Here is a 27,210-nt window from a genome sequence, read left to right on the forward strand (position 1 = left end):
CTGGTGTTGCCACCGACTTCAAGGGTCCCTCCGCCTTGTTGGAGCGGGAGCTGACGGGCTGGGCCCTCCACTGTGGCCCCAGCTAGAAGCAGGTTCCTGCTCGTGGATGGAGCTGTCCATCCACCACCTCCTCCCCCTCAGCGAAGTTGTTTAGGAACCGAGGAGACATCGCTCAGGGTTCCAGGATCCTGGCATCAGAGGGGAAAGACCGGGGTGGGGGTGGGGGATAGCTTTTTTGTTTGGGGGGGGAGGGGGATCCAGAATTTCATTTTTTCCTTTGTGGATTACCACCCTGGGTTTAAAGGAAAAAAATAGTCAGGCTTCCCCTTCTTCCGGTGCTGTTGACTGCCTGCGAAGAACAGGAGCCCCGCAATCCCGAATCCTCAATAACCTGAAGGCCTGGCTTCAGGCCCAGTCCTGCGAGCCAGAGGGTCCAAACCCTCATTAGGCTTGGGGCGGTCGGGGAAGAAGAGCTCAGTGTCCCGAAATATAACTCCACCAGCAACGGCAGCTACAGACCGACTGCCGACTGGCCGGGTTGAGCACCCAGCGCACTGCCCTCCCTCTGCCGGCCCGCACGCGCACTCTCCCCGCCGCTGCCCGCCCCCTTCTCACGCCCGGGACGCGCCTCCCTCCCTCCCGCAGCCCAGTCCCGCCGGCTCCGCTCTCCGCAGCCTCCTGCTCCCGCCAGGCCGGGTCAGAGCCGAGCATGGAACCCGGGGAGCCCCGGGAGCCCCGCGAGCCCGGGCCGGGAGCAGAGACCGCCGCGGCCCCGCACTGGGAGGAAGCCAAGACTTTCTATGACAACCTCGCGCCCCAGAAGAAACCCAAGTCGGTAAGACCAGGGCATGGGTATGGGACGGGGCAGGGTGAGGGTCACACCCGGAGGGGTCGTCAGCCCTCCGGAGAGGGACCCGTGGCGCCCCTCCGAGAAGGGACGCAGGTCCTCATCACCAGCATATGCCAGGCCGTTGGCACAGGCTCCGTTTTATTTTAAGAGCTCTGGTCGGGTGTTTTTTTTTTTATCTCGGGACTCCGGTTCCACGCCAGGATCCTCCTCCCCCATGCTGTCATCAGGACCCAGCTCCGGGCCGCGGCCCAGCCTGGGGCACGGGGGCAGCACTTGTTGGCAAAGGCGGTCAGCGGCGCCTGCAGCAGCGCCAGGGCTCAGGTAACCGGACTCTGTAAACCCGGCTCCTTGCTGCGCGCTCCGGTTTCTGCCATCCTGCGCACAGGGCTCGGGCTCGGGCTCGGGCTCGGGCTCCCTGGGTTTTAAGAGAAGGGAGCTGCACTGGAATCTGCGCTCTGAGCTTAGGGCTCTGCGTCCCTGGCTCTGGGGTCCCAGCCCTGGACTGTGCCCTAGCTCCGGGCTCTGCTCTCCTCACAGGGTAGCCCTCGCTGGCATCAGCGTTTCTGCTACCTAGGTGGTCGCCTCAGCCCTCCAGGACTCACTCGGAGGAGTCTCGTCTCCCCTTGGCTCCTGAGCCTTCCTCACACCAACTTCCCGGATCTCAGAGCCTGGGAAGGGGTTGGAGAATGGAAGCTGGTTCAGAGCATCCTCCAAAGAGCTCCAAACTGACCTTAAAGCACCCTGCTGCTTCCCTCCCATGAGGCCCACCTTGTCAACAGTCGTTCCCTGCTGCACCTCCAGTCCTGCTCAGCAGTGCAGATTGAGAGATGAATTAGGCTGAGTCCCTGTCCCAGGAGCTCACAGAGACCCTAGATATGGTGAATGCCCAGGTGAAAACCTTAGCAGTGGGAGCGTAAGGGAGGCAGTGACCGCCAACTCAGGAATTCTTGTAGAGGCAGCTTGATTTGAGCTGATCTTAAAGCCTGAGTAGGTGGACCTTCCCAGACAGGGAAACAGGATAAGCAAAAGACACATGATCGATGTCTTTGAAACTGAGTGAGAAAATAAAATGCAGGATCTTTAGGAGAGGAATTGGGGAGATGCCAGAGACCCACAGAGGGCCTTGAGTGCCGCATTAAAAAATCCAGATCTTATTCAATGGGGTTAGAGGTCTTAACATTAGGCTCCATGAAGGCCCATGTTTCAGGGTGTCTGTTCACAGGTGAAGTCAATTCATTTTCTTTCTTCCTCAAACTATGTTTTACAGAAGTAAAAATATGTGATAAAATTCAGCTCACTCAAATGTGTTATTGGACATTTTTGCACCTTGGAGACTGCTAATGTGTTACCTTATGCTACAGGTCGATTATCTTTTTTAGCAAACCTCAGAAAAAAACTTTTATGGTGATCTGTTTTAATAGAAGAGTATCGTGAGATTGCTGACAATTGTGGTTGAGTTTCCCAAGGCTTGTAGTTTAAAATAGAACAAAACAAAAAAGCCTTTTTACCATTCGCAGCCACTTATTGGTATGAATCAGGACTTTCTCAATGCTGTGCAAAAACCAGAAAATTGAAACATAAACAAACTGACTAGATGATGAAGTTTAAATCCTCACTGGTCTCCTGTATTCATTGGTGGACATTAAATATAAATATACCATGAACATCTGAATACATAATACATTTGAATTCATGTGTGTGAAAGTGAAAGTCGCTCAGTCGTGTCCGACTCTTCGTGACTCCATGTGCCATGTAATTCTGTACCATGGAACTGTACCATGGAATTCTCCAGGCCAGAACACTGGAGTGGGTAGCCTTTTCCTCCTCTAGGGGATTTTCCCAACCCAGGGATCAAACCCAGGTCTGCAGCATTGCAGGTGGGTTCTTTACCAGCTGAGCCACAAGGGAAGCCCAAGAATACTGGAGTGGGTAGCCTATCCCTTCTCCAAGGGATCTTCCTGACCCAGGAATTGAACCGGGGCTTCCTGCATTGCAGGTGGATTCTTTGCCAACTGAGCTATCAGAGAAGCCCTATTGAATTCATGGTATGAATTTATACCAATAAAATATGGTACTATAGGGTTTACATATTGGGGCTCCCCCAAAAAAAGTTTTTTTGCATCAAATGTCAATCTACTTTTTAAACAAGTATGAAAACCATTATGAACTACCACAGGACTTTTCAACAAGGGATTAACTTGGTTCATTTTCATTTTCATTTTCATTTCATTAACTTGGTTCAAGGTCACTTTGCTAAAGTGAGGCTGTGTTTGTGGATGGCTTGGAGAGGGTGTGCCTGGTAACAGGCAGCGCAGTGAAGAGGCTGGTTCATGCCTGGGGAGGAAGCTGGACTAATGTCACGGCCTGAGGGATGGAAAGAAGGGGATGGAGTGAGTGGAGCACACACCGGTCCGTTTCCTCCGGGAGCTCAGGCCCAGTCGTCAGTTATGACCTCTTGTCTGGTACGACCTCTCAGTCAGTTCCTGGGCTTTGCCATCCTCTGGGAGGCAAGGAGACTGGTGGCTTCCTGGCCCCTACTCCTTCCTGCGGGAACCCCTCCCCCACAGGCTATTCTGCTGGCTTCGGGTCTCCTGGGCCCCATGCTGGTCTGGCCTAGGCTTATTCTCGTCCCCCAGCTCCTGAGTGAAATAGTTAACCCCGAAGGTCTGTATGAGGCCCTCACCTCAAGAGGTCAGAGGACTTCCTCAGTCCAGACCTGTCTTGCTCCCCTCTCCTCCAGCAGTTCTGCCTCTGAGTCCTTCTAGAAACAGCAGCTTGTGGCTGTGTTCCTATCTTGGGCCCAACAGGCAAAAGCCCAGGGCCTCAATGCGAGCTCCTCGGGCAGGCAGGGTGGGGCTAGGTTGCCCTGCATGATGCCTCAATCCTTGTTCCTGAAGCAGCAGTAGCCCGCCGGTCCCCCAACACCACTCCAGTGAGAGACAGAGAGAGCTGGCGGGACCTGGCTCCTTGGAGCCCAGAGCTCCTAGACTGAGACCTTGGTCTGGTGTAAGGGTCTTTCTGACCCACGGTTCAGTCTGGTGTGTGGACTTCCTGATTTCTGGAGGAACTAGGGTTCCTCTAACTAGGGTTAGGGTTAGCGTTAGGTGCACCTGATGGTACGTGACAGGGTGGCCTCCCTCCGCAGCGAGGTCCAAGGACATCTGTAGGTGCTTGGCTTCTCCCCGGCTCTGAGCAGCCCCTTTTCCCTGTTCTTTCAGCTCTGCCTGGAGCCCGGACAGGCTGTTCCTGTCTCCCAGCTGGGATCTGAATTTCCCACAGCAGCTAAGGCCCTCTAGGCCCTTAGACTCCTCCTCACCTGTACAGAGTCAGAGCAGGCTAAGCAGGAGAGCAGGGTCCCATCCTGGGACTCTCCATTTTGGGGTAAAGAGTCCTACCCTTAGAAACCTCTGTCTGAAGGCATGATGCCCCTCACCAGTTCCCCCAGATCTGGAAAGGGAGGGCAGGGGGTAGGGAAGCACCCAGGACAGTGCTGAAGTAGTGGGGGTTGGGGTCTTCCAGGAGTGATTGAGGAGGGGAGTGGAGGTGGGTGGTGCTGCTGTGTGGACAGAGGCCAGAGGCTTAGGATCTTATCCTGGCTCTGCCGTGCCTTTGCTGGATGACCTCGAGTAATACTCTGCCCGTCTCTGGGCCTTTTCCCCATCTGTCAAAGAAGGAAGTGGAGGCTCCTGGGACTGAGGCAGCTGGGACCTTTTCCTTGCAATGGCCAGAGGTGGGATGCAATGGGATATAGGCAGGTCAGCCGGAGAAGACCCAGGACACAGCAGTCTGGCAGGGACTGTGGGACAGAAAGTGAGGAGCGAGACCTTGGATGGCTGCCTGGGCTGCAGCGGAGGCTTGGGAACCTGCCTGAAGGGGCTGGGAGGGCAGCTGGCTCTCTGTCCTTGAAGGGGTGATGGGCCTGTCCCTGGGGCAGTAAGCTTAGGGGGCAAGGCAAGCTCAGCTCCTGCCTTGAAGGCCAGCAGACCTCCTGGGTTTATGAGAGCGGGTCTCCCCATCCCCCCAACTGTACCCTTACTGTCCCAGGCCATCCCTCTATTACCCCTTTTCTTTAATTTTTACCTTCCTTCTGTGAAGGCTCACAGTGGCTGAGGGGGTTGGAAGGTACCCAGCCCAAGGACACACAGACACGGGTAGTGGCTGGCAGCTGACAGAGTTACTGGGCTGAGCCCCAGAGGACGGTCACCTGTCCTGCCAACACCTTAGACTCACCCTGCTGGCCCCACACACTGTCTTGACTGGGGTAAAATTCAAATGCAAACTGAGGTCTGCCTCATGAGTCTGGGGGCTCTGGTCTGTTCCTACTTTGAGGTTCTAAAGGTTTATTAGCCACTCTGGCTACTTAAGTTTAAACTGATTATAATGACATGCAATTAAAGATTCAGTGCCTCCTTCTCACTGGCTGCATTTCAAGTGGCTTCCTAGCCACATCCAGTCACATGGACAGCATTGGACATTTCCATTTTCACAGAGAGGTCTACTGGACAGTGTTCCTCTGCAGGAGGCATGGACCTCTGCCTTGGGGGTAGACCATAAGCTCCCTGGGAGCAGGGGTCACATCTGTATGGTTTCATGCCAGGTCCCCCACACAGTGCCTGTCACGTGATCATCACTCAGTTTTGTCAACTGATTGGGACCTAGGCTTGACTCCAGAGGGAAAAAATGGGGTTGACTGCGTGGCCAGCAGGGCCGTTAGGAGCAGGCCACCATGCAAGTTCCGTTTAGGAGCCTTGCCCCCAACTTGAGTCCCTGTTTCCTCATCTGTCCAATGGGAACCATGGTCCCAGGATTGCTCAAGTCACAGAGATGTGGTGGGACTCTCTAGACAACGGTGAGTCCCTTGGGGACCTGCCATTCTCATCCTCCCCAGGGACTATGCAGGATCCAGCTGCCGCCTGTGGTGGCATTCCCTTCTCCCTTTTCCATGGGAGGTGCTAAGGAGTTCTGAGACCCTCATGGGCCCCTGAAAGAAGGCCTTCTGGCACCTGCCTATTCTTCTGGGCTCAGCTACACTCTGCCCCATGCACAGGGCTCTGCTCACCTTTGTGAAGGCACGGTGTGTGTTCACACCTCCTCATGACTTCCTTCACCCCACTCCTCCTTCAAGGCTCTGCTGAGATGCCTCCTCTCCCATAGCAGCTTCCTCTGAACTTTGCTTTCGCTTGGTTCTAGCATTCATTTCAGGCTCTTTTGCACCTCTGTTTACCCATCTTTCTCCCCCACCAGCTTCCGACTCTCAGGGCAGGAGCCGAGTCTCTACCAGGACCAGCCTCAGGCAGAACCCAGGTCCTTGGCACAAAAAACCAATGAATGTTGGTCAAATCTGCATCAACTCAAACAGTGTTCTCTGAGCATCTACTGTATTTCAAGCAGTTTGAATAGATAAGGGCACTGCAGTGGAGTTTCTAGTTCTTGTTAAATTTGTTATGGTAAATACTGTCTCTCATTAAAATATATTGCTTAAAAGTTCAGAGACATTAAATATTTACTGAGCACCTACTATATGCTAAGCACAGTTTGGAGGACTAGAGATATAATAAATGAACAAGATAAATCTTGTTCCTGCTCCCTCAGAACTTAAGCATGGTTTCTGCTTCTAGAACTCTGCCTAGAAATAGAAATAGTTAAATAAGCAATCATGCTTCCCTGATGGCTCAGTGGTAAATAATCCACCTGGCAATGCAAGAAACTTGGGTTTGGTCCCTGGGGTTGGGAAGAGCCCCTCGAGTAGGAAATAGTAACCCATTCCAGTATTCTTGCCTGGGAAATCCCATAGACATAGGAGACTTGTGGGTTACAGTCCTTGGGGTCGCAAAAGAGTCAGACATGACTTAACGACTAAATCAGTTCAGTTCAGTTCAGTCACTCAGTCGTGTCTGACTCTTTGCAACCGCATGAACCACAGCACACCAGGCCTCCCTGTCCATCACCAACTGCCGGAGCCCACCCAAACTCATGTCCATTGAGTCGGTGATGCCATCCAACCATCTCATCCTCTGTTGTCCCCTTCTCCTCCTGCCCTGAATCTTTCCCAGCATCAGGGTCTTGTCGAATGAGTCAGCTCTTCACATCAGGTGGCCAAAGTACTGGAGTTTCAGCTTCAACATCAGAACTTCCCATGAACACCCAGGACTGATCTCCTTTAGGATGGACTAGTTGGATCTCCTTGCAGTCCAAGGGACTCTCAAGAGTTTTCTCTAACACCACAGTTCAAAAGCATCAATTCTTCGGCATTCAGCTTTCCTTATAGTCCAACTCTCACATCCATATATGACTATTGGAAAAACCATAGCCTTGACTAGATGGACCTTTGTCGGCAAAGTAATGTCTCTGCTTTTTAATATGCTCTCTAGGTTGGTCATAACTTTCCTTCCAAGGAGTGAGTGTCTTTTGATTTCATGGTTGCAATCACCATCTGCAGTGATTTTGGAGCCCCAAAAAATAAAGTCTTTCACTGTTTCCACTGTTTCCCCATCTATTTCCCATGAAGTGATGGGACCGGATGCCATGATCTTAGTTTTCTGAATGTTGAGCTTTAAGCCAACTTTTTCATTCTCCTCTTTCACTTTCATCAAGAGGCTCTTTAGTTCTTCACTTTCTGCCATATGACTAAGTAACAACAACAACTAAGCGATTATGCATATATATAGTTGTTGTTTGGGTTTCCCTGGTGGCTCAGAGGTTAAAGTGTCTGCCCGCAATGCGGGAGACCCGGGTTTGATCCCCGGGTCAGGAACATCCCCTGGAGAAGAAAATGGCAACCCACTCCAGTATTCTTGCCTAGAGAATCCCATGGACGGAGGAGCCTGACTGGCTAGAGTCCATGGGGTTGCAAAGATTCGGACACGACTGAGTGACTTCACGACAATGGTGATAGTTGTTACCAGAGGTTTATTGAAAATATTACAGCAGAGCAGAAAGGTTCAAATGGCTCCACATGATGTTTTGAAATTTATCCCAACTGTAGGCTGAGTAACCAGCAGATTGGACAGACTACCAAAGTCCAAGAGATTCAGCATTTCCTTAGTGTCAGGATCTACTTCAATAAATTTTACTAAAAGGAAAACATTTACTAAATTTACTAAATTTTTACTAAAAAGGAAATTGGTAGGAAAGGTAGCAAGCCCATTACTAAGGATAAGGGATGGTTTTGTAAAGATGACATGTAGTTTGAGACCTGAGGGTTGAGTAGAAGGTAGCTGGATGGGGAGTCAGGGAAACAGCAGATCAGTCAGAGGAAACATCCAGTGCAAAGGTTCAGAGAAGGGGCGGAGGAAGATGTGCTCAGACATGGGAAATGTCAGAGCAAAGCAGGGTAATGAGAAGGTAAGAGAGGAGACAGAGGTAGGGGTCTGTAATGGAGGGCTTCCTACTCCATCCTCAAGGCTGCTGTTCAGAGTGTGAGAAGAATTTGATGACAGTGTGTGTGTGTGTGCTAAGCCACTTCACTTGTGTCTGACTCTTTGTGACCCTATGGACTGTAGCCCACCAGGCTCCTCTGTCCATGGGATCTCCCAGCAAGAATATTGGAGTGGGTTGCCATGCCCTGCTCCAGGGGATCTTCCCAACCCAGGGATTGAACCTGCATCTCTTATGTCTTCTGCATTGGCAGGCAGGTTCTTTACCACACCGAGGGCACTGCTGAAGGGGGTGGGCGTGATCAGATCTGAATTTGAGAAAAATCCGCTGATAACAATATGGACCACATATTGGCGGGAATAAGAGATGGTGATGGCTGGTCCATGGTAGGGAAGACAGGAAGAAGTGGATGGATTCTAGTGGAGTGGATAGGTTTTGGTGACTGATTGATGGGGGAAGGGAGAGAGGAAGAGGGAAGACTTGAGGTCGACTTCCGGGCTCCGGGCTGGGTGATGAATGGTTGGTGGTGCGGAGCACTGAGATGAGGCTTGAGGGTGGACAGATTGCTGTCCTTGGGAATTCAGCCTTGGGCATGATGAGTCTGAGTGTTTGTTAGTCAACTGGGCAGCTAGAAATAACAGTCTGGAGCTCAGGAGAAAGATCTGGGCTGGAGACAGATTTTCTTCTATAACTGTCATGCTTATGGGCACCATTTCTTCCCAAGGGCATGTAGCTCCCATTTTACAATGAAACCCTTCTGAAGACTATCTTGAGCATCAATTGTACTTTGGCTGCTTACACTGTATTCATTTTTCTGTCATGTCAAGATGGTCAGCTAGACTGCAAATTCCCCGAGGACATGTGCCTCTCACCAGATTGTCCTCCTCCATGGGGAGTCATCCTTTCCCCCCACTCCCCAGCTGGGTTCTTCATCAGAGGGGATCCTAATCTAGGTCTGTCCCTGCCCAAGACTGAGCTCCTTAGGGCAGAGGCCGGGCCTGGGGCCTCTCCCTGTCCCCAGTTCCCAGAGGGGCTGGTACTTAAGACCTGCCTCAGGGAAGTCTGAGGGTTGACCCCTTCTCCTGCATCCTTGCAGCCCAAGCCTCAGAATGCCGTCACCATTGCTGTGTCCTCCCGAGCCCTGTTCCGCATGGACGAGGAGCAACGGATCTACACGGAGCAGGGCGTGGAGGAATATGTGCGCTACCAGCTGGAGCACGAAAATGAGCCCTTCAGCCCTGGACCAGCCTTCCCCTTCGTGAAGGTGAGGGGCAGTCCCACCATTGGCCATACAAAACCTTCATGGACATTAGCTAAATGCTCTCCCGTGGGAGTTTGGGGTTGGTAGATTACATTTAGGATGGATAAACAAGGTCCTACTACTATATAGCACAGGGAATTATATTCAATATCCTGTGATAAACCATAATGGAAAAAATAAGAAAAAAGGAATGTATAAAAAAGCCTATTCTGCTGCAAATCTTGTTATAATTTCAGACATAGTATTCATCCAAGGAACACTGTTGTTGTTGTTTTAATCTTTATTTATTTGGCCACACCAGGTCTTAACTGTGGCATGCGAACCCTTACTTGTCACATGTGGGATCTAGTTTCCTGTCCAGGGATCAAATCTGGGCCCCCTGCATTGGGAGCCCAGGGTCTTAGCCACTGGACCATCAGGGAAGTCCCTCCAAAGAACACTGTCTTTTATTACAGGTTAACTGTTTAGAGAAGAACATAATAATGTAACTGAAAAATACCTTGATCTAATACATTTAATTATTTTATATTTTGTATTTACTATTATCTACTGAATTTGCTTTCACTTGTTTAAAGAAATCTTAATTACTTCTTATTTTTTTAAAAAGAAAAGCACTCCCACAGGGGTTTGAATAAAGGAAAAGGGTCCCCTCTGGGTAGTGCTACCCCACAGGACCGTGACTTGGCAAGGGGACAGCCTCTGTGGGAAGAAGAGTCCTCCCCAGCCCCTGAACGAATACAGCCCCACCTCAGGTAACCAGCTTAGTTCGTGGAACCTGAGCTGAATTTCGACTTCCACTCACCCTTTTAGTGAGGCATCGAAATCTAATAATTTGCATTATTGTATGGGCAATAATCAACCCATACAAGGACAGAGATTAGGAGGTGATTGTCCATGTCCACTGATCTGACCTCGAGCCCAGCCCCTGAGTTCCCCTCCCCTCCCAGTATTGGATCCCAGCCCACCCCACATCCCCAGCCCTGGCTACTAACACCAGGCGTCAGTCCCTGGGGGGTCTGAGCCCTAGGACCCACTTTACCATCCAGGCTCTGGAGGCTGTGAACAGGCGGCTGCGGGAGCTGTACCCTGAGAGCGAGGACCTCTTCGACATCGTCCTGGTGACCAACAACCACGCTCAAGTGGGTGTCCGTCTCATCAACAGCATCAACCACTATGGTAAGCATGACGACTTTGGCCATGACATGATCCCTAGCGGACACCCAGGGTTGGCATCACATCTCTGCAGTGTGCAGGTATACACACTGGAATCTTAAGCCAAGTGGGGTGCTGGTAAATAAGCTCTTTCAAAAAACAAAACAACCCCCCCAAGCTCTGATCATAGCGTTGCCATTTTCAGGGTGTAAATATTCTCACTGTGGCTGATGTCAAGCTACCAATAACTGAACAGTCTAACTAGCTCCAAAAGTCCCCGAATGTTTAGCATTTGGCCCTTGCAAGCTGGTACAAGCCAGCTCCAGCATATCCTTGCACAGGCCCCACTTCCTTCATGATCCGACAAGATATTTGCTGTCTCCGTGCCTCAGTTTCTCTTTGCAGCGGGGCTGACAGGTCTTACAGGGCTGCTGCGGGAGGCAGGTGCAGTCATCAGAGTGAAGGGCCTTTGTGTCTTAGTCCAAACTCTTGATTGAAAGTAATGGACCCTCTAGAGCCAGCCTTAGCTCGAGAGAATGATTTCTTACTAGGTTATTGGAGTGCCTCTTGGAACCACGGGGAAGGAAGTAAAATTGAGCCCAAAGGGCCTGAATCCAAGTACTGGTAATCTCTCCAGGGCTCTTTTTCTCTCTGGACCACAAGAGCCCTAATTTCTGCTTCTCTCAGAAAAGCCATTCTTTTTTTCCTTGTTGTCTCTTTTTCTCTTTCTCCAAACTATGTTTCTTTGTTTTTCTTGAATGTTGCCCAAATTTACAAGTTTACGAGTCCTTGTTTTCAGCAATCAAGAGAGCTAGTTGGCATTATTTTAATCCTAATTTCAAATTGTTGGAAGCAGGGGTGATATTCAAAATATTTACCCATTTTGTGACACAGGCACTGAGGAATCAGGACAGACACCACCTATGGTGCCGAGGCAGGGTCCTGAAGGACCCCCGCTCTGCCCTTCCATGGTGGACCGTCCTGTGTGCGGGGCTGGGGCAATGATGGGGTAACTCCGTGGGTTCAGAGCAGCAGCTGTTGACTGACAAGCAAAGTTCTACAACCTGCAGAGACATGGGTACCAGGTGACTATCAGCCCAGACTGGAAGAGAATCTGACTGGCCCAACTTGAGGCAGGCGCCTACCCCGATACATTCGACTATGATGAGGAAGGATCGACCACAAGGCACGTGGCTTTGTAGTACTGTGGTTCCCTGACAAGGGGGTATTACTGTGAGCCAGACAGCCCCTTTCAGAGATGTGGTCATCCCCATTTCGTGGATGAAGGATGGAGGGGGAGGGGCTCAAAGAGAGGGAACGCTGGCCTAAAATCGCTCAGAGAATCACTCTGCTGCCCCACCACCACTCAGAACCAGGATGGCATCCACTGGACACGGAGGGACCACTCTGAGGTGCTGAGGGTTGACCCAGACATTACCTGGCTACTTTCTACCTCCTCCCCAGACCTGTTCATTGAGAGGTTCTGCATGACAGGCGGCAACAGCCCCATCTGCTACCTCAAGGCCTATCACACCAACCTCTACCTGTCGGCTGATGCAGAAAAAGTGCAGGAAGCCATTGATGAAGGTGAGTCAAGCTGGAGAAGGAGAGTGTGGGGGATCTGGCAGAGAGGAGTGTGAGGAGCCAGTCTCAGAGATGGGCAGCCCCATCCTAAAGCTCTGCACAGGCACTAGGCGTTGCCATGGTAACTGGAAGGGTAGTACCTCCCTTAATTCCTATGACCTGTCCTGTAAACCCTGAGAACAAGGCCCCATCTGTTTCACTCATTGCCCATCTAGTTCCCTCTCCCACCTCCTGCCCTACCATGTTAAAGGATGCTTTTACTCATCCACATCACCCAGATGTCAGTTTCTGTGGGAATGCTCTTCACAGCTCAGAAAGTTGTTCCCTTCTAAAAAAAATCCTCCAGGTGAGTAGGAGTTCTGATTCCTTTGTGACCATAGGCAGCCTCTGTCCCTCTCTGGGCCAGTGAGGAAGGATCAGTACTTGTCTAGCAAAGTGTATAGCAAAGTGAGTCAGTTATACATATATTCATTCTTTTTTAGAGTCTTTTCTCATATAGGTTATCACAGAATATTGAATAGAGTTCCCCGTGCTATACAGTAGGTTCTTGTTGGCTCTCTATCTTATATATAGTAGTGTGTGTATGTTCATCCCAAGCTTCTGACTTACCTCTCCCACCAATATTTCCCCTTTGGCAACTATAAGTTTGCTTTGCAGCCAACAATGTATTCACTTACCTCTTCCTCTCTCATGCTATCTCCTGCCTCGAAGCCTGTCCTCTCTCCCTGCCGAGGCCTACTCACCTGAGCTGCTTGGGGCTCCAAGAGGCTTTCTTTCAGCCCAAAGCAGAACCCATTTTCCTAGACAGATGTCACACCCTCTGGTTGGGACCTTGGCACTGTCCTGCCTGAGTCCCTCTATATGTCTTTAAGTTAAGCCCAGGCTGGGGAGCAGGGCATAGTCAGGAGGGAGGCCTTGCTCAAGATCAGATGATGCTGGTTCATCCTGGCTCTGCACTGGCAAAGCTGAAAAGGAACCTGGCCTGATGTCCTGGCCGGATGCTTATAGCATCCTCAGGCTTAGTGGAGGTGAGGTGAAGCTGGCATTGCTCACTCCTGCCAACGCTCTGCCTCTGCCCAGGCCTAAAGACCCTAGATCCCCAAAGAGCAGGGCTGACGTGGCCTTTGAAGAGGTAAAGAATCGAGGATGGGCTGAACACACTGCCTAGGTCTCCAGCTTCCTGAAACTGCTCTTTGTCATCCAGTGAGCTCTAGCCTGAAGCTGGGGTTTGCAACAGGCATACTGGGCCCCATGGAGAAGTCCAGAGTCTGTACACAGAGTCACATGTCATTAGTGCTGCCTCCTATAGCCACCCATGTCGCCCCAGGGAAACTTTAAAGACCAGTCAGCCCTGAGTAGGGCATGTGGGGGTGGTTTACCTGCTAAGTTATGTCCTATTCCTGCAATCCCATGGATTGTAGCCTGCCAGGCTCCTCTGTCCATGGGATTTCCCAAGCAAGAATATTGGAGTGGGTTTCCATTTGCTTTTCCAAGGGGTCTTCCTGACCCAGGGATCAAACCAAGGTCTCCTGCATTGCAGGCGGATTGTTTACCATCTGAGCCGCCAGGGAGTAGGGCATGCCTGGCTGCAGACTAGGGGGTGCCCACAGTGCCCCCAGACTGAAGCCTGGGATCCCTGGACAGAGCTGAAGCATCCTTAATTTTATCTGGGTCCAGAGAGGGTGAGGGACTTGCAGGAACCAACAGTAAGAGAGTAACTGAGGCCCAGCCGGGGTCAGGAGTCCTTCCTGGCCCCCGTAGATCTACATCAGAGGCCTGTGAGGAGCCCCAGGAAGGACAGTGGTGGCCTGGGGGGTCCTGCCTTCCACTCAGGACTGATTCAACTGTCCATACCAGTATGGCCTTGCTAAAGTATTGAAGAACTAAAGAGTCTCTTGATGAAAGTGAAAGAGGAGAGGGAAAAAGTTGGCTTAAAGCTCAACATTCAGAAAACTAAGATCATGGCATCCAGTCCCATCACTTCATGGCAAATAGATGGGGAAACAATGGAAACAGTGGGTTTGGACTAGCATATTAAAAAGCAGAGACATTACTTTGCCAGCAAAGGTCCATCTGGTCAAGGCTATGGTTTTTCCAGTGGTCATGAATGGATGTGAGAGTTGGACTGTGAAGAAAGCTGAATGCTGAAAAATTGATGCTTTTGAATTATGGTGTTGGAGAAGACTCCTGAGAGTCCCTTGGACTGCAAGGAGATCCAACCAGTCCATCCTGAAGGAGATCAGTCCTGGCTGTTCATTGGAAGGACTGATGCTGAAGCTGAAACTCCAGTACTCTGGCCACCTCATGCGAAGAGTTGACTCGTTGGAGAAGACCCTGATGCTGGGAGGGATTGGGGGCAGGAGGAGAATGGGTTGACAGAGGATGAGATGGCTGGATGGCATCACCGACTCGATGGACATGGGTTTGAGTAAACTCCAAGAGTTGGTGATGGACAGGGAGGCCTGCTGTGCTGCAATTCATGGGGTTGCAAAGAGTCGGACACGACTGAGCAACTGAACTGAACTGAACTGAATGGAAACAGTGACAGACTTTATTTTTGGGAGGCTCCAAAATCACTGCAGATGGTGATTTCAGCCATGAAATTAAAAGACGTTTTTCCTTGGAAGAAAAGTTATGACCAACCTAGACAGCATGTTAAAAAGCAGAGACATTACTTTGCCAACAAAGGTCCATCTAGTCAAAGCTATGGTTTTTCCAGTAGTCATGTATGGATGTGAGATTTGGACTGTGAAGAAAGTTGAGCACCAAAGAATTGATGCTTTTGGACTGTGGTGTTGAAGAAGACTCTTGAGAATCCCTTGGACTGCAAGGAGATCCAACAAGTTCATCCTAAAGGAAATCAGTCCTGAATATTCATTTGGAGGAATGATGCTGAAGCTGAAGCTCCAATATTTTGGCCACCTGGTGGGAAGAACTGACTCATCGGAAAGGACCCTGTTGCTGGGAAAGATAGAAGGCAGGAGGAGAAGCGGACGACAGAGGATGAGATGGTTGGATGGCATCATCGACTCAATGGACATGAGTTTGAGTAAACTCCAGGAGCTGGTGATGGACAGGGAAGCCTGGTGTGTTGCAGTCCATGGGGTTGCAAAGAGTCAGACATGACTGAGCAACTGAACTGAAAGTATTGAAAGTCCCCCATACTGATTGATAAATATTAATAGCTCCTGCCCTATGTCTTCCAAGTGCCCTCCTGTTCGCTGGGACCCCCTCCCCCCAGACCTTCCCTCAAAGCAGCAACTAAAGGAGAAACCCTGGCATAGGCCGGGGTCCTCAGAGCCCTACTCAGAGATAAAGTCACTGTCCCTTCTTTTTTCTTTTCGACCTCATTTCATGCAGCATGTGGGTTTAGTTCCTCAGCTGAGGATCAAACCTGCGTCCCTTACACTGGAAGTGCGGAGTCTTAACCACTGACTGACAGGAAACTTCCTCCACTGTCCACTCTTACTGGCCTATTTTGTAATATTCTGAATGTTGGCCCTCCGCTGGGCCCTGAGTCCTGGCTGAGGCAGGTGGGGCAAGGAGAGGGTGAGAGAGCCCTCTCCCGGCCCCCCAGGCAGCTGAGGCGGGTGTCGGGCGCCGATCACCCAGACGAGGGCGGACGGTCTTGCCTCTCTCCATGCAGGGATCGCAGCGGCCACCATCTTCAGCCCCAGCAGGGACGTGGCCGTGTCCCAGAGTCAGCTGCGCGTGGCCTTCGACGGGGACGCTGTGCTTTTCTCGGACGAGTCGGAGCGCATCGTGAAGGCCCATGGGCTGGACAGGTTCTTTGAGCATGAGAAGGCCCACGAGAACAAGCCTTTGGCCCAGGTGCTCCACACACTCCTCGGAACCCCTGGGTGGAGGAAGGAAGCTCCCCAGAACCTGCCCTTGGCTGGAACCTCCAGCCCAGAGCCAAACCCCATGCTCAGCCGGGAATCCAGCCAGGGCCCCTCCCCAGGCCTCCAGTGCTCCTTCCTCTCACCTGACCCCTGGCTCCCCTCAATGAGCTTCTGCCTCTTCTCTGAGCCCCCACCCCTCTCATGGCATTCCTACCCCCTCTTCGAAGCCCCCATTCTCCCTTGAAGCTGCTCTCTGAAGCCCCTGCCTCTTCTTTGCAGCTCCTTAATGAGGTCTCCATCCCCTCCCTGGAGCCCCCATCCTCCTCCTAAATTCCCATCCCCTCTCTGAAGGCCTCTGTCTTCTTCCTGGGTCTCCATCCCTACTCTGAAGTCCCCATCCCTCTCTGAATGCCTCACCCTCTCTCTCTGAAGCTGCCCTTCCCTCTCTGAGATTCCCCCACTCCTCTGAGCAGGGTCCCATCTCTCAAGAAGCCCCTGATTCCCTCACTGGAGGAAAGAAAGAGCCGGACAAGTGCCCCTTCTCGGGGCAGGGAGATCCAGCTGGTGTGGGGTCTGGGGCAGCCCGTCTGCTCTGGGCCATACCAGCCCTTCTCACTTTCTGTCTTCCATCCACTGGCTGGGGCCTCGGGGATCCTTGTTCACCCTCAAACTACTCAGAGTCTCCCTGAGAGCATAACACGACCTAGAGCTGGTGGAAATTCCCTGGGGTTGGAACTACTGGTATTCTCCAGCCCTTGGGGAGCTCATGTCTGTGCTTTTAACAAAAATCTGGGTGCTCAATAACCCCAAAGTCCCTCTCTCCAAGAGCTCAGCTGGCTTTAGCTATGACCCCCAAGTATTCATTTCATTTCCTTTCTTTTTGGTTCCTTCCTAAATCCTTGGGAATCCAGAGGAGGACAGTTTTTTGTTGTTTTTTTTTTCCCCCCACTAAGTGGGAGGCAGAGCCCCAGGAGACCTCTGCTTTCCCCAGGTCACCCAATAAGTGAGGGGTCTCCAAGATCAGAAGCCTACCTTTCCTGATGTCCAACTGCTGTTACAGTTTTCTTCTTTATCATCTTCTGGTTCTTTATTCACACTTCCTCATGAAGTTTCATTGTTTCGGGCACTGTAGAAAGTAAATCCTTTCCCTGACCTTACGAAACTGGAGCACGACGCTCTGAGCCACCCACATGCCCCAGGAGCAGTGTTGATACTGCAGTGATTCATTGATCTGTCTGTCCCAGTGGTTTGCAACTAGAGTCCATTCTGTTTGAAGGGTGCCATGCCATAGTTACTAAATATTTTTAATCTCCTCCCTGCTGATGAGTACCAAAGCCACATTTACAGAGCCGTAGGACAGACACCCACGTATTGGGTGGGCTGTTACAGTACAGTGGCCCAGGTATGCTTTTTCTGACACAGGTATATTTTTTCAATCACAGCAGTGTGGACACCTAGACTGCCACGGGTACCAACAATCCAACTGATGCATGCAGTGGCCCGAGCAGGCAGAGCAGAACTGAGAGGTTTAGGGATCCTGAAAAACACTCCAACCACAGACAGCAAGATCTTAGTGCTATAGGGAGGAGCTCAGCTGGTGAGGGGGCCAGTGTTTGGGAGATGCGTAAGCTCACAGCGTTCCTTTGCCTTCTTGTAGGGCCCCTTAAAGGGCTTCCTGGAGGCACTGGGGAGACTGCAAAAGAAGTTCTACTCCAAGGGCCTGCGACTGGAGTGTCCGATCCGTACGTACTTGGTGACAGCGCGCAGTGCAGCCAGCTCGGGGGCCCGGGCTCTCAAGACCCTGCGCAGCTGGGGCCTGGAGACGGATGAGGCCCTGTTCCTTGCAGGAGCACCCAAGGGTCCCCTTCTGGAGAAGATCCGCCCGCATATCTTCTTTGATGACCAGATGTTCCATGTGGCTGGGGCTCAGGAGATGGGCACGGTCGCCGCCCACGTGCCTTATGGCGTGGCTCAGACATCCCGGCGGACCTCACCCACGAAGCAGGCCCCCCCTGCGCAGTAGCTGAGCCACCAGCCTCGCTGACCCACAGGCATGGTTCCCGGTCCTACACGTCACCCGATGGACCCTTCTGGCTCCTCACCTCCCCGCCCTTCTGCATGTCTGCCCTCATCCCTGGGAGTGAGGTACCTGGAGGAAACTGTGCAAACGGGGCCAGCATCCTCACCAGCCCTCCTTTTAGGCAAACACTGTGCCGTGGTCCTGATCTCACTCAGAAAGTGAGACTGTGCAGAGTAGCTGAGTTTCAGGGGGAAGCTGATGAGACTGAGGGTGGGCGAGTCAGAGCAGCCAGGATGCCTCAAGGGGGCCTTCTGAAACCAGCTCAGCGTAGTACAGAGATGGGATCTGGCTTCTAAGCTCTGTCTTGGCATTAAGTGCATGACTTTAAGTTCCCTTGCAAGGGACTCTAGGATGCGGTGACCTCCCCCTGAGGTGCACTGGTGAGCACTCCATCCTTGCAGGAGCCCCTGCAGCCCCTTTGTCACCATTTCCTGGGGGAGAATGCTCACTGCTTGATGAGTCAGTTTCCCCATCTTCTGGGTGGTTTTCAATTTAGCTAAAGAAGCTTGGTTTCCTTCCTCTTTGAAGGAAGCGTGATGTGCCAGGGCAGCTGCTGATACATACGGCGCTTTTGTACGAGTTATAGAAGGACAAGGTCTTTGGAATGAATTATGAAAAGGGAGCCCTCCCTGTGAACTGACCCAGACCACACTGGGGTACACAGCTTGGTTAGCAGGATATAGGCTGGATTTCAGCCCCCACTGGCTCCTCAGCCCAGAAGCCTTTGTCAAATGGGCAAGACGCACAATCATCCACAGCCACTTCCCTACGGTTTTACACATTTGGGAACCACTGGACTAGATGACCTGTCTGCTTCCTGCGATCCCCTGACTCATCAAGGGTCAGCAGAAAGGTGCTGGTGTTTGTGGAAGGAGTGAGGGAGTGAATTTAACTTGCATGCAAACTCACCTATGGCCAGCAGGGGGCACTGCCGGATCAGTGCTTCCTTTGCTGTTGTTTTTTAGCCAAATTTAATTTGTTCCTCCCTGCCAACTCCCTCATCTCAGCCCTTACTCCCTCAGCGATTGTATCCTGCTCTGCTGCCAGGCAGCCCTGTTGGTGAAGGAAGAAGTGGAGAATTGGTGTTTACCGTTGTGAGCTCAAATGCAGGAAAGAAATCTCAATGACTGAAGTGGGAGGTCAATCCAGGATTAGCCTGAGGGAAGGCCTGCCTGGGGTGATGTAGAAAGTGCGAAGAGGTCTGGTTTGGGCCATGACTGGCTAGTGAGGAAGGAGCTGAAATGTGCACTAGCAAGAGTCTCCAGCTATGGGATTCTGAGTGGAAGTGGTGAGCTCTTTGTCTCTCAAGATGCTGTGCAAGGGACTCCAGGATGAGGTGACTGGTGAACTTGCAGGAGCCCCTATAGCACTTTTGTCACCACATGCAGGGGAGACCTCTCAATGCTGGATGAATCAGCCTCTTCCTTTGCTGACCAGCCTGGCTCTCTCTGGAGAGAAGGTGGGACCACCAGTGATTAATCCCACGGGAAGACCCAAAGGGGTAAGCAGACATCAGTGGTGGGGACTGATTGTTTAGTTCCCCAGGGGGAGTCCCAGCTGTGAGCAGCTACTTTATGAAGAAAGTGGAGGTGTGTGCAGGGGAGCTGGAATGCTTCTGGGGGCATCACTCTGGGAAAGGAGTGATGGACAATGTGGAGCCTGTCCTTTGTCCTTCTGAGGACTCAGCCCAGGGTCCGAATGGCCCAGGTTCTGGGCAGTGTAGAGCATAGTAGCTGAGTCAGAAAAATAACCCAGGAGGGAGAATAAAGTGAGAAGACTGAGGTGGCTCTGGAAATGAGCAACAGTTGGTGTGAGAAGAGGCCTGGACTCAGCTGACTCTGAGTGCTGGAGCAGCCAGGAGTCTGACTGTGGGGAGGAAGAGTAAGGCTGTGCCGGAGATGGGGAGTGGAGGGGTGCTGAGGCAGCCCTGCTGACACTTTATCAGGGAATGGGCAAGTGATAAGGATGTCCTTGCACAAGGTTATTCCCATCCACAGCCAGGCCCCTTTCAGCCAACAGAGGAGGCGTCCGGTCAGAGGACCTGGTTTGGAGCTCTTTCCTCTGCCGAAGCTCTCAGCCCAGCCAGAGATACTGCGGGACCTGAGGACAGCCTCAAGTAGATGAAAAGGAAGTAAGAGAAGGCCAGTCACCCTTGATCTTGGCTGAACCATACCAAGGCCTTCTGCCTCGCTCCCTCTGGGGTCAGAATCACCACTTGGATGAACCTCCGGGGCTCTCAGAGCCAGCTGGGAGCCATGAGAAGCCTGAGAGGCTGGGCACAACCAAGGCTCACTGCTCGGACTCGGCTGAGGGACCAGGGCGGACACGTGCACTTCGAGGGCAGCACCAGATGTCACCTAATTAAGAAACACCCCAGGGACTCTGAAGAGGTCCTGCCTCTACGGCCTCGTGATCACAGGGCTGATTCTCCCAGGGCTCTCAGGAAGCAGGAAGATATGATGTGGAAAACAAGATAAGGTGCAGTAAAAGCTATCTATTTCACTGGAGCACTGTTAATAGACTTGGACAGCCCTGGGCAATGAGAGACAAGAGGGTCCAAATTCTATAATTGAAACCATAAATGAGCATTTCAGGCCTGGAAAAGAGCTTTCAGTGGCTGCAATAAAAGGCCAGAAGTCCTGGGGGCAGGCTGAGGCAGCTGCCAGACACACCTGATTGTTTCAAGTGGTGAGGAGGTGTGCTGGGGAGAAGAGTGTTTATTGTGTCAGCAGGGAAATTAAAAGTGAACGTGAAAGAGGAGAATGAAAAAAGCTGGCTTAAAACTCAACATTCAAAAAACGAAAATCCGGTCCCATTCCAAAAGCGGTGTCCGGTCCCATCACTTCATGGCAAATAACTGGGGAAACAATGGAAACAGTGACAGACTTTATTTTCCTGGGCTCCAAAATCACTGCAGATGGTGACTGCAGCCATGAAATTAAAAGATGTTTGCTCCTTGGAAGAAAAGCTATGACCAACCTAGACAGCATGTTAAAAAGCAGAGACATTACTTTGCCAACAAAGGTCCATCTAGTCAAAGCTATGGTTTTTTCAGTGGTCATGTATGGATGTGAGAGTTGGACCATAAAGAAAGCTGAGCGCCGAAGGATTGATGCTTTTGAACTGTGGTGTTGGAGAAGACTCTTGAGAGTCCCTTGGACTGCAAGGAGATCAAACCAGTCAATCCTAAAGGAAATCAGTCCTGAATATTCATTGAAAGGACTGATACTGAAGCTAAAACTCCAATACTTTGGCCACCTGATGGGAAGAGATGACTCATTGAAAAAGACCCTCATGCTGGGAAGGATTGAAGGCAGGAGGATAAGGGGACAACAGAGGATGAGATGGTTGGATGGCGTCACCGACTCAATGGACGTGAATTTGAGCAAGCTCTGGGAGTCGGTGATGGACAAGGAAGCCTGGTGTGCTGCAGCCCATGGGGTTGCAAAGAGTCAGACATGACTGAGCAATTGAACTGAACTGAGGTAAATTAAAAAACCATACAAGCACCAGAGCCCCTGGCCCAGCCAGGGACTGCAGCGATGGAGCAGAGAGGACATAGCTTCTAACCAAAATCATGGCACTCCTGCAGAACATGTCCCAGGAAATACTTACCAACCAAGTCCCAGACCCAGTGGAAACTGCCAGTTAGTAAAACAGAAGCCCTGTAACTACGCACTGAGACTTCCAAGGTCACTGCAAAAACAGTCCTCTCCGCCTTCTGAGAACCCAGTCAGAGCGATGGGGATGTAGCAGATGCCAGAGGAAGTTGAAATCAGAAAGAACTCTAAATCCAAGGTGGATTCCGCATTATAGTGATATTCAACTGGTGTGCACCAGTCCAGACTAACTGGTGCTTATAATACTGAAATGCCTCCATAACAGTTATAAATAGCATTGTCCTGAGCCCCTGAGTGCCCCCTCCCCATTGTCTCAGCTGCCCTGGCCCCTCTATCTTCTTACATTTCAGCAAAAAGGGGCTATGAGAGTCTGTGCCAGCATGATGGATGGCCGGTGTCCACTCTGGTGGTCTCCCGGCTCTGCTGGCTTAGAGAGGTAAAGTGAGTTGTCCAAAGTCACACATCTGGGAAGTGGCAGCAGGAGAACTCGAGCTCATGTCTGTCTGATGCTGGGAATCAGGCTCTTAACTCTTCTGCCAAATGGCCCATCCACATGCATAGATGTGACACTTCCTAACACCGGACAGTCTGTTGAACATATTGACTCCCTGCTTGGCAAAATGCCACAATAGGCTTGAGTGGGTACATCTTTGTTGAAGCTTCCTAAACAGCGAAGAAGAATTTAAGCTAGAATCAAACACTTGCAGACCTTCTGAAGCACCTCTAGACACCCCCACGTTCTGTAGAACTCCGTATGTTTGGGCTGATGCTGGGTTTGGCAAACTGTGGCACCTTGGGCCACATCTAGCCCACCACGTGTTTTTCTTTTTCATGATTTTCTTTTTTTATTTTTGGTTGTGCAAGGTCTTCGCTGCTGCATGGGCTTTTCTCGAGTTGCGGCAAGCAGGGGCTACTCTTTAGCTGTGGTGTGGGGACTTTTTGTGGTGGCTTCTCTTGCTGCGGAGCAGAGGCTCTAGGACATGTGCAGGCTTCAGTAGTTGCAGCACGTGGGCTTAGTAGCTGTGGCTCCAGGCTCTAGGGGGGCCTTTGGCAAGTGCCTCAACTTTCCTGGGACTATTTTCTCCCCTCAGTCGTGTCCGACTCTTTTTTGTCACCCCATGGACTGTAACCCGCCAGGATCCTCTGTCCATGAGATTTCCCAGGCAAGAACAGTGGAGTGGGTTGCCATTTCCTTCTGCACCTACCATCTGTTTTGGTAAAGAAATTTTATTGGAATATAGCCATGCCCATTTGTTTACATATGTCTTCGGCATTTGAAATACAGCAAGAGAGTTGAACTGCTTCAACAGAAACCAAGGAGCTGAAATTTTTCCTCTGGCTCTTTGTGGAAAGAGTTTGCTGACCCCTGGGTTAAGGCAAACATCCCTGGCCCACTCCTCAGTGGTAGAGACCAACTTACATCCACCTAAGCATTTGGAGGTAGAGGCTGGCTAGGTTGCAGAGGGGGTAGCAGGAGTGGGTTCTGTGCCCATCTGCGGGCATCATCAGCGATTGTAGGCACTGAGAATCTTGATGCTAAACACAGTAGGCCCTTAGCATCTGAGGACTGAAGATTTCAAGGTCTGTTTTCAAGTGACATGGCGCATTTTAATTTGGAATTTTGATCCACACATATGATTTGAATGCTGGGTAAGGGGCAGGGAACGGGACCCCTGGCTAAAGCTGAGCCCAGCTGGCTAACTCGTATCTGCTCAGCACAGCCGTGTGGTTCTCAGCTCATGATTGCCCCTGAGGAGTCTCTTGAGAAGTGAGAAGTGCTGGTAGATAGATGGGCCTTAGGTAAATATTAGTTTGGGATAAAGTGAAGTGCCCCCTGTTGACTGAAGGACCCGGATCTAATAAGTCATCCACATGTTGTCTGTGGAAGCAACTAGCTCTTCACAAAGAGGACTCCAGGGAGAATTTCAGCTGGCTCAGAAATTACTGATCACGTAAGATAAAACTCAGGTGAAAGCTGGAATGACAGTTTTCTTGTGGTTGTCAGAGAGTAACAGACATACATACCCTCATGCTGGAATTGTGGATCAGGAGAAATCTGGAGATTTAGGGAATGGCAAGTGTAGAAGTGGTCTTACTTACTGCCATGACTGCTGGCACTGTTCCATAGTAGAAGGATACCCCTCAATGCTAAGCGCAGAGCTGGCTTCAGAATCCTTCTCAACCCAGCATTCTAGGCAGCCACCACTGGTGGGCTGGAGTTGATACGAAAGATGAAAAACCTGTTTTGCCATCCCTATTGGTGGTGGATATTGCTCTCCAGGGGGGCGTGCAAGGCCCTGAATGTTCGTTCTCTGATGCTGTGCTGCAACTCTGAGGATGCCAGGGTCTCACCTGACTAGCGGAGAAGAGAGAGGGAGGGAGAGGACGGAGAATGGCATTCTGGGTTGGCGGCTTCCTTAGAAGGAGTGCCTGAGGACTTCCTTGGTGGTCCAGTGGTTAAGAATCTGCCTGCCAATGAAGGGGACACAGGTTCGATCCTTGGTCTGGGAAGATTCCACATGTTGTGGGTCAGCTAAGCCCATGAGCCACAGCTATGGAGCCTGTGCTCCAAAGCCTGCGGGCTGCAACTACTGAGCTTCCATGCCCTAGAGCCTGTGCTCGGCCACAAGAGGAGCCACCGCGATGAGAAGCTGGTGCATCACAGAGAGTACCCCCACTCTGCACAACTAGAGAAGACCTGTTGCAGCCAAAATGGAAAAAAAATAATTTTTTAAAAAATAAAAGAAGAGGTGCCTGAGAAAGCAGTGTCTCAGGTTTCACCGTCTTCAAGCAAAGTACAAATGCCCTTCCTACCAGTAGGGGGCACTGCAGGCCAACACGCTGCTGCTGGCTGCAGTTTGTGGCTTTCTTCGCTTTTTTCCCCTTCCTGTTACTTGGTGCTGTGCTGGACTCCTGCACGTAGCTTTGTCAGAAAGGACTTTGGGTGCTTTGAAGATGTTTGTTAAACATACCTTTGTGATGAGCTGCTCTTACCAACAATCACTGTGATGGTGTGTATGGACACACTCATGAATATGTGCAACAGGACAAAAACTGCACTTGTGCATGCTTTTTGTACATGTTGTGGTTTTGTGGGTTTGTATAATGTTTTGTGGGTGTGTATAATGGGGCAGATAACTCTGCTAATGACTGAACTTGTGTGTGTGTGTGTGTGTGTGTGTGTACAGGATGGTTATCTCTGTTAACCAAGGGTCCTGGATATACTGATGGCCAGCCCTGCTTCCTGGGACTAGTCCTGGCTCTTTCTGTCATCTCATGGGCCTTTGCAGATGTGCAGCATGGGGCCCTCTGAGGCCAGGCCCCTTATCTATCTCTCCAGCTTCTAGCCTCTGGCCAAGGAGGTCTTGGCTCCTCACCCTCTGCCTCCCACCTTTCATCCCTACAGCCTTGGAAACAAAGTGGTAGAATCACTTCTGACTGCACCTGCCTCACCATCTACATTTATTTCTTCCCTTCCCTTGACAGTCCAAAGGCCAACATGTACAGTTGGGGAGATTGTGCACTGCACAAATGCAGATGGAGCCATTCACACTATGAGTGATACCTCCTAGGCATCTATAAAAGCTGCTAACAGTACCCAGCTCCCCCGGTCATCTCATGGCCATAGCTAGGAAAGCTGCCTTCTTCCCTGCCCTCCTGGTCCAGCCTGGCCTAGACTGGGACTGTCCTCCACTTGGGTGTTCTGGTCTGATCCAGAAGGAACTTACCCTTGGCCTCGATCAGGAAGTATCTGATAGATCATTCCCCAAGAGAGCTTTGGATTCAGTTTATGAAAATGAAATATGGCTGGCAACTTTTAGGTCACAAACCAAAACTCTGCAGACAGGGACCCTGACTTCCATACTCCTGGCCTGCAGGTGAATACATCTTCATGGGCCAACTGTTAAGATGGGTTTGCTATGGAATTAGGGTAGAAGCCTCAAGGTTGAGTGTGTAGCTGCATCAGATAGAAAATGATGAGGTCACCATAGACTGGACGTCTGGGCCAGGCCACAGACTCTAATGCCTCCAAGGGCCAGGAAGGAGACATGAATGAGCAAGAGGATTAGGCAAGGACTGTAGCAAAATGGGGAACATAGATACTGTCGTCTGACATGGTTGCTGCTGTATGGGAATGTGGGCTGCTGTTGCCAAATATTCCTCCCCATTTTCCAAGAGAAGCTGGAAATTTGGACTTTTAAATGTTGGCAGCTATTATGCATTTAGAAAACACTGTGTGTGCCAAATAAAACACATCTTACAGGCCAAATCCGGCCTTTGAGTTTCCAGTTTGCACCCTCTGACCCAGGCTTGGTGAATTGGGTTTTTCAGAAACAAGTAATTAAGAGTATGAAGATAGAATACTCAGATTCACAGAGCTTTGGATCTTTAAGAGACCCTGGAGATAACCTGGTTCATACCTTTGTGTGTTTTAAACTGTGTACATATAAACTCCTTTATTAACAGTACACATATCTCTGGGCTTCCCAGGTGGCGCTAGTGGTAAAGAACCCACCTGCCTATTGCAGGAGACTTAAAAGACTCAGGTTTGATTCTGGGTCAGGAAGATCCCATGGAAGAGGGCATGGCAAACCACTCCAGTATTCTTGCCTGAAGAATCCCATGGACAGAGGAACCTGGCAGGCTCCACTCCATAGGATCACACAGAGTCGGACACAACTAAAGCGACTTAGCTCGCACACACACGTATCCTTACGTTCTAGTAGAGGTGTTAGTCGTCCAGTCATGTCCAACTCTGCGACCCTATGGTCTGTAGCCTGCTTGGTTCCTCTGTCCATGGAAGTCACCAGGCAAGAGTACTGGAATGGGTTGCTATTTCCTAATCCAGGGGATCTTCCACACACAAGGATCAAACCCAGGTCTCCTGCATTGCAGGCAAGTTCTTCACCATTCGAGCCACCAGGGAAGCCCACATCTTCAAGTTCTAATTTCTAATTACAAACATCTTGGTACCCCCAGTTTAGAAGGAGATTTTAAATGAAACCTCTACACAGAGTGGGCTTGGGTCTACCTGTCAGAAGCCCTATTTTATACCATTTGTTTTATGATGATAGGTCTCCTTCAGTCTTTTGCAAACATGGGCTGCCCTGGCCTTCCTTATAACCTGGCTTCTCTCGTCTGCTTTCCATGGTAGACCTGTAAGTGCCTCCTTAAACAGATGGAGCCTGTGTTTCTTCATCTGTGGGACTTCCCTTGCCTGGGGGTGAGACTGCTCCCACTTCTCCCGGCATGACCCCTCCGTGGTCTGCCCTTAGCCCTCCCCAAGCCCCAGCCCTGCCTGGCTCTGTAGCATTTACCCAGTCATGCAAGAAAGGGCGCTACGTGCTTGTTGGCGTGGGTTCCTCTCACTGCTAATGCTTGTCTTACTCCTAGTGTTACAATCTGGCCTTCTGCTTCTTAAAAGTCATTCAAATAAACAGAGG

At 50.9% G+C, this 27,210-nt stretch overlaps 1 protein-coding gene across 1 annotated transcript; it reads left to right on the forward strand.

The window, feature by feature from the left end:
* Positions 1-646: 646 nt before the first annotated feature.
* NT5C1A (5'-nucleotidase, cytosolic IA) lies at positions 647-27,210 on the forward strand. The gene is made up of 6 exons (XM_065915827.1): positions 647-835; positions 9,324-9,491; positions 10,535-10,664; positions 12,105-12,227; positions 15,871-16,055; positions 17,724-27,210. Exons 1-6 carry the CDS (start codon positions 710-712, stop codon positions 18,087-18,089), a joined length of 1,098 nt encoding a protein of 365 aa, XP_065771899.1. The 5' UTR covers positions 647-709; the 3' UTR covers positions 18,090-27,210.

Source organism: Muntiacus reevesi, chromosome 1 (assembly GCF_963930625.1).
Source record: "Muntiacus reevesi chromosome 1, mMunRee1.1, whole genome shotgun sequence".
In the NCBI taxonomy this organism is placed as follows: Eukaryota; Metazoa; Chordata; class Mammalia; order Artiodactyla; family Cervidae; genus Muntiacus; species Muntiacus reevesi.

What these genes read in the sequence shown, in the direction of transcription:
- NT5C1A (XM_065915827.1), top strand. Translation starts at nt 710, where the DNA reads ATGGAACCCGGGGAGCCCCGGGAGCCCCGCGAGCCCGGGCCGGGAGCA. An exon ending in CCCAGAAGAAACCCAAGTCG is followed by an intron (nt 836 to 9,323) that starts GTAAGACCAGGG and finishes GCATCCTTGCAG; the next exon opens with CCCAAGCCTCAGAATGCCGT. An exon ending in CAACAGCATCAACCACTATG is followed by an intron (nt 10,665 to 12,104) that starts GTAAGCATGACG and finishes CCTCCTCCCCAG; the next exon opens with ACCTGTTCATTGAGAGGTTC.